This window comes from Canis aureus, unplaced genomic scaffold (assembly GCF_053574225.1).
Source record: "Canis aureus isolate CA01 unplaced genomic scaffold, VMU_Caureus_v.1.0 ptg000484l_RagTag, whole genome shotgun sequence".
Classification (NCBI taxonomy): Eukaryota; Metazoa; Chordata; class Mammalia; order Carnivora; family Canidae; genus Canis; species Canis aureus.
The window spans coordinates 1,589-9,021 of NW_027554657.1; the positions used below are offsets into that span (position 1 = coordinate 1,589).

The following is a 7,433-nucleotide window of genomic DNA, read 5'->3' on the forward strand; positions in this document are numbered from 1 at the left end:
AGACGTGGCTTAAAATGTTCTTCCTGGGTATATCATGTTGCTAACTATGGTTGCTAATAAGCCTGGGAACTTAGGGATCTGAGTGTGGACAAATGAGGAAAAGACATGAGCTTTTAACAAGAAGTACTTATATTTTGTGTTTTATAATGAGCCAGAGGGATGATTTGTCAGAATGTCTTATGTTTAACTTCACTAGCATCCAGGTAAGCTTAAGATTTTATTTATTTATTTATTTATTTATTTTTATTTCCTAGTGAAACAACAGTCAAGTCAGAAGAAGTTGATAAAGATGGGCAGCCTTTGCTGTTCCTCTCTGTGGCACACATTAAGATCAGGAGCTTGGGGCAGCTGTCACGTTTGCTGCTTATTGCCAAAGACAGAAAGCTGAAGGAAGCACAGGCTTGTATCAAAGGTGATATTTATGCTCCAGTCTATGACTTGAACTTTTAGAAACATAATCATGGGGGAGGGGGAGTTGCAGTCTCTTGAAAAAAGTTCCGTGACCTAAAAGGCAAAAAGTCCTATGTTCGACTTTGTAAAAATGTCATTCATTTTTCTTGGCTGAATGTCATGCTCATATCAAGTTTCTACTTTAAACTGAAAGGCCTAATACTTTACCACTAGCAAGCTTCTAGATTTCTAATTTTAGCATGTGGTTTAAAGAGAGGCTTCCTCGCTTCTGGAAAGACCAGAGGCCTGTATCCTCTAAGGTCTACACAGGAGAGAAGACAGATTAGTGGGGCCTGCACCAAACTCCACCCTCTACCCTCAGGCCTGCTGTGACGGATGATGCTCGGTTTCCTCTAAAATGTATGCAGCAAAGATAGCCCAGAGTAATCTCACTTTCCATTGGTCTCAGTAATGTTCCTTTGTAGGTTGCATAGCTTTGTGGAGGTAGTTACATTCACTCAATGGGAAACGTTTTCCTCTTCATTAAGGATGTAGATTTTCATTATTGTCTAAGCATCTAACATGCGTAAAAGAATGTGACCAATTGCCTGGAGCAATTGTTTTCTGAATTTTTCTTATGAGTAGAAATACCTAACAGTACGTAATGGTGTCATATACATGTTTTGCCTGTTTGGAATCATGTGACTAGAAGGACTCAAGCATGAGGTGCCTGGTCTTGCCTCTAATCATTCTTTGCTGTGTCTACTGCTATGACGTGGGAAGATGAACCTTTAAAAAAAATATTCTTTAGGATGTAAATCTTATGAGATGCCTGGGTGGCTCAGCGGTTAAGCGTCTGCCTTCAGCCCAGGGTGTGATCTTGGAGACCCGGGATCAGAGTCCCACATCGGGCTCCTTGCCTGCAGCCTCCTTCTCCCTCTGCCTCTGCCTGTGTCTCTGCCTCTCTCCCTATGACTCTAATGAATGAGTAAATAAATAAAATATTTTTTTAAAAAAAGATGTGAACCTTAGGACAGCAGCCTTTTCTTCTCTCTTGCCTACTCTTCATTATTAGGCTATCTATCTATCTATACCTCATAGCTACCCTGCTGAGGAGGAATGAAATCTTAAGAGTAAAGTTGAATTCAAGGAGGTTGGTAATAGCATTAATTTCAACTTAGTGCATGAACTTAATACATAGACTGGCTGCTATATATCTAGTTTGGCTAAATGTGTATCCTTTGCTGCATTTTGTCCTTTCTGTAAGAGCTCTAGGTACAACTCTTAGTTTTGGGTCCAGATTCCATGGTGCAGGGCAATTTGGGGGGCAGGTTTGTGTCTTTCCCCAGAATTCATATAATACCTTTTTCCATGAGTCTTAATGAGATGACTGCTGTAAGGATGATTGAGATGCTCAAAAAGTAGATGATTCCTAGATCTCTTTTCCCTGCCCCTCCCCTTGTGTGTTTTTTTCTAAGAAGCCCTAAGCCTTTTCTGCTATTTCCTGGTGCCAGAGTCCATCTCCCACTGCAGAGTTAATGCCATCACTGTGCTTCACTCATTTCAATCAGGTGGAGCTTTCTGAACTAGTCCCATGGGCCTCCTTGTTCAAATACATATATATTTCATCTTATTTAAATTCCTCCTTTCCAAATATGGCTTTGCCCTCTTCTTCCTCACTTGCAACTACATGGTTCTTTGGCTTTCACCAAATTCTTTTAACCATCTCTAGAGTTTTAACCATCTCTAGAGTCTACTTTCACACCTATGTCAGCCTTGATCATGAATTAGTATTGGAGTTTTTCACTGTAACTTTGGTATGTGTGTGAGTACTGGCCAGATTTGTTTTTCCAACTTGAACATAAAAAGGCATTGAAAATATAAGCATTGGGATCCCTGGGTGGCGCAACGGTTTAGCGCCTGCCTTTGGCCCAGGGCGCGATCCTGGAGACCCGGGATCGAATCCCACGTCGGGCTCCCGGTGCGTGGAGCCTGCTTCTCCCTCTGCCTATGTCTCTGCCTCTCTCTCTCTCACTGTGTGTCTATCATTCATAAATAAATAAATAAATAAATAAATAAATAAATAAATAAATAAATATTAAAAAAAAAGAATATTTCTTAAAAAAAAAAAAAAAGAAAATATAAGCATTTTGAGGGATCCCTGGGTGGCGCAGCGGTTTGGCGCCTGCCTTTGGCCCAGGGCGCGATCCTGGAGACACAGGATCGAATCCCACGTCGGGCTCCCGGTGCATGGAGCCTGCTTCTCCCTCTGCCTGTGTCTCTGCCTCTCTCTCTCTCTCTCTCTTTCACTGCGTGCCTATCATAAATAAATAAAAAAAAATTAAAAAAAAAGAAAGAAAATATAAGCACTTTGAACAGGTGGAAAAGACTGGTGGTAGATCTTTAGACTGAGAAAACCATGCTGTTTTGGAAAGAAAGCATTTGTGAACACTAAGCCTCAGTGGTTACATACACACACACACACACACGTACACACACACAGTTCTAGTGATGATTCTTCTAAGGAGACCAGTATTTCTCTATCTTCAAATCAGTTCTGGATACACTAATTGAATGACCATGCTGGACAATGCCCTACAGTCAATTAAAAAAAAAGAAAAAAAAAAGAAGGTCTTGTTCTTTGTCTTATGAGAGATATGATATAGATAGATGATACTGCAGTACAAGGTAGAGAATCTCAAGGAGTACAAGAAAGTTCCTAAATGCAGTAGAATCTGAGAAGTTGAGATTAATTCAAATTGGGTCCATGAGAGAAAGCTTAATGAAGGAAGCACATTTGGGTGGGCTTCAGAGGACTTGTTAGTCATTATTTTTCTTACAACAGAAGACAAGAGAATCATTTTTATTTATTTACTTGTTTGATCAGCTAACAGAGATCCTGTAACAAAAATCCTGGGTTTGGATTATAACACGGTGAAAGAAGACACATCCAGAGTAAATATTCTTGATAAAATTACCAAAGATGAAGATCCTGAGAGTGAGATAAAGATGAAGGTTGGCATGCTGCTTAAGCAACTGGATCTGCACCTACTGAATCATTCTCTAAAACGTATTTCATTGTGAGTCTTTTTAGAAAAAAGAAACCTCTAAAAGTTAGTTACAAAAAATGCTTTCAGAATTTTTTTAAACATACACAAATTATAGGAGTTGTTATTGATTTAACAGTAGATTTTAGGGTATTGCATGGATATTTCTAATTCTAAAATGTAAAGATTTACTGTTAGCTTTGCTAGAGCTTTCTATGGGGTTTCACCTGATTCTGAGGACATGAAGTGGCCTTGTTATTTTCACTCTCCTCAGACAATTAAATAGATGGTTAAATAGTAATGCAAATATCATATAGACTTTGTAAGGTTTAAAACTTGTTCATTTTTGTAGTTTTTTTTCTAGTATTATGCTATTACCACTAAGAAATGAAATGAATTTTTAAACGAATTTATTTAATGTTGCATTAAATATGAATCACTGGTTTCTTGATGTCTTGACAGTGTTGTAAGGCTATAACACAGCTAAAACTAACTGCAACATTTTTGTTGTTGTATAATTTGACTACAATTTTAATTATAAAAAGTGATATTCCTCCTCCCACCAGCCCCCCCCTTGCTAAAATGGTATATTTTCATCTGTTTTCTGGAGATTCTCTTTTAGAGTGTTAAAATGCATTTCTTATCATTCATTTCAGACAAATCTGTTTAAACCCAACAACTGTTAAGAACGATATAAAACTGCTGAAACATTTCTCAGGAAAAGGAGAACAAACTGTCTTGGAATCTATTGACTATACTTCAGGTTTCTATTATTCTCAGATTTGCTTTGTGTTATGTAAAATAATTATTATTTCCAAATGCTTCAATAGCTACATTAGGATTGAGTATTTGAAAAAAACTGTAATCATATTTATTTCTTTTTAAAGATAACATATTTTATTTTTCAGAGCTCCTTTTAATTGATCGATAATTGGTTTCAGATTATGAATTTTCAAATGGATGTCGAGCCCCACCTTGGAGACAAATTCATGGGGAAATTTGTTACGTGCTGGTAAAACCCCATGATGTTGAAACTCTGTGTGTTACTTGTAGTACAGAAGGAGTATTTTTAAATGGCGTAAGTAATTTTTTAAGAACCATGTTGTCTTTGGTGCTTGGCTCCATCTCTGTAAATGCAGGCATGTCTCCAGGACTGAATGCTGATGGCCACAGAAAATGCGATTCTGTTCTGTTGGGTTGAAGCAGATCCCTTTGCTATGTGTTTGCTGAGCAAATCCAAAACCATTTCAGAATGAGCCTCGGTGTTCCCCATTGCAGGTCATTAAATCAGTCTTCTAAGAAATGACCGTCAAAGGAACCCACGCCACTTTATAAAATGAAAACCTCTGTAACGATCAGTTCACTGATTGATTGATTAATTAATTAATTAATTAATTAATTATACAAGTATTCGGGCAAATAAGAGGTGGCTGAGGTAACACAGAAGCAGTAACTATAGCTTTTGCCCTAAGTGTTGAGAGGACAAAGGGAAGGAATTAAAATGTGGGAGCTTGGAGGAAGCACCCCCAAGAAGCTGGGACCCATGTGTCTGGTGAGGGAGCACCACCAGGCTGTGCTGGTTCCTTAGGGTCTCAGAAGATGTCCTTGCAGAGCTGGGACTTAGACCTCTGAGGAGGGGACCCTGCTTACATTGGTTATGGTCCCTTGGGAGTTCAGAGGGGGGACTCCCACAGAGCTGGGATCCATATCTCTGAAGAATGGTCGCTTCCAGGCTATGCTGGAGCACAGGGGGTCTCATGAAACTGGCACCCAGATGTCAGAGGAGTACAATGCCCAGGAGCTGGTACCTCAGGAGCTCAGAGGAGAGGATCTTTGCAGAACCAGCAGAGCTGAGACCCAGACCTTGGAAGAGGGAGACCTGGTTGGTTTGTAATGGGATTCTAAGGAGTTGTAATGAGCCAGGTTCTGGGAACATAGGGAAAAACCCCTGGGAACTGGAACCAACTGTTGCTACTGGAAGCAGCTGCCACTGCCAGGGTTCACTGCTGGGGACAGGGGACGAGGAGCTGGGAGCAGTCCCTTTCTCCCTCCTCCAGCTTTACAGTCTTCCTTTTACTTGCTGCTAACTGAAGCTGACTAGGGAGAAACACAGCATTCCAGATTCCCACCCCTGAGCACTAAGCAGGGTGGTGGCCTTCTGAATCTTCCACATGAACACATTTTATTTTTTGTCTCATACCTGTTCACTGAACTTACTAGGTGGTCAGCTTTCCCCTTGGCAACCCTGCCCTTGGTGTCTTCAATGTAATGTGGGGCCTCACAGGCAATATCTGCAGGGAGAACCTAAATCCTTAGTGGGGATTCCTCATCACAGGGGACTGTTGGGAGAATTGCTACCTCTTGGTTTGGATTGGCTTCAAAATGTGAGTGCCACTTTCTTGATGACCAGCAAGCATCTCATCTGACTTGCCTTATGGTGCATTTCTTCTCAGCATGATCTTCTCAGATTATATCTGCACAGAGGGGGGAGATGAGCTAAATATGATTTAGCCTTTGGTTTGTTTTGATACTCTAAGAAAGTGAAATTTCCAATCAGAAAATAAGAGACTTTGACCTTCTAGAGTGGGGCAAGGACACTTTGTTCCTATCAAGAGCTACTAATCTACATATACCTTTATTTGATATGGAAATATCTAAGTGTTCCTCTCAATTTCAAGAATGAAAGATAAGGAACATGATTCAATAATTACGACAAAATGCATGGCACGCCTGAGTTATATGGGTGTATATGATGTTTTGTGTATGTGTGTGGTTACGTATATATAAAAAGCACACTATGGGTTTTTATATATACATTTGGTTAAGGCAGAGCCAAATCTTTTCTATTAGGATAGGTGACGAAAGGAAAGAGACAAAAAGAAAGAGGTATGGAGAAAAAGGTTGGAGTGTCAGGTGCTTACATGGAGGTTGTAACTCTAGAAAATAATCCCATAGCAACCTCTTTACACACAGAACAAGAACAGAGTGTGACAAATGGAAACAAGCTTTTCTATGGTGGCATTCTAATCTTGGGACCTTTTATGACTTCATCAGATTCTCTTGAAGTCATAATGTTTTTTTTTTTGTGTGTGTTTTGTTTTTTTGCATTAGAGGAGTGCAGAGGGAAGGAAGCTCTCCATTCTTTGCTAACTAGCAAAATGCCCTACATGCATATAGGAGGTACTCAGTAAAAGCATAATGTATGGATGATGGATGGGTGGATGAGTGGATGGACGGACAAATGGATAACTTTAAGAAGGAAGAATTCTGCCCATATTTTTGATGTATAAAAACTGCCACATGGATCCTCGAGAGAAGAAAACAATATGTGGCCTTGGGTTGTGATGTATTGATCAGGTTCAAATGCTACTACATTAATAATTGCACCAAACTTTTTCTTCCAAAGGGCAAAACAGAAGATGAGGGGGAAATTAATTATGAGAGAAAAAGTGAAATTTATAAAGACCTTGTCACATTTTTAAAAGAAAAATCGGCAAAATTTTCAGAAAATATGTTTAAACAGGTAAGTTTACAGAATCTTGAAATATCATAGCATAGTGTTACTTGACATGTTACCTTCTGTTGAGAATAATTCTATTTTTGGACCCTGTTTATAATTTTTAGAGAGTTTTTCACAATATATTACATAAGAAATATTATAAGTGGAGTACTTCAAGGAAGTTTCTGAACCTCTTTAGGTAATAGGTGTAAAATATGTCAGATTGCTTTCTAAAAAAGCACTTTTTATCTTTCCTTTTGAATTTATAATGCTAAGAACAAAGCAGTCATCCCTGTTAATGAAGCCTAGATGTTTTGATTATTTTTATCTTTTCTGGGCATCCCATGATTACTAACTAGTTGGATTGTCTCAGTAAGTGTGTCAACTGCATATGCATAAGAACTGTACTTTCTCTGTGTCTTGCATGGTTTTTGAAATAGTTTTTGAGGTGGACAAAGGAATCAGTTAATACAGTTATTAAATCTTGATTGAAGCTG

At 39.0% G+C, this 7,433-nt stretch overlaps 1 protein-coding gene and 1 long non-coding RNA gene across 2 annotated transcripts; one reads left to right on the forward strand and one right to left on the reverse strand.

Annotated features, from left to right (window-relative positions):
- Positions 1-254: 254 nt before the first annotated feature.
- Positions 255-6,960, forward strand: LOC144310168 (outer dynein arm-docking complex subunit 2-like; the record flags this gene model as incomplete). Its single annotated transcript, XM_077890908.1, has 5 exons — positions 255-412; positions 3,278-3,470; positions 4,094-4,200; positions 4,379-4,515; positions 6,844-6,960. Coding segments are annotated over 5 exons (712 nt in total), but the record flags the coding sequence as incomplete, so codon positions are not given.
- On the reverse strand, positions 5,009-6,449 carry LOC144310167 (uncharacterized). Its single transcript, XR_013375858.1, has 2 exons — positions 6,359-6,449; positions 5,009-5,911 (listed from the first exon to the last, which is right to left on the reverse strand). It is a non-coding gene; the product is annotated as an uncharacterized LOC144310167 (long non-coding RNA).
- Positions 6,961-7,433: the final 473 nt, after the last annotated feature.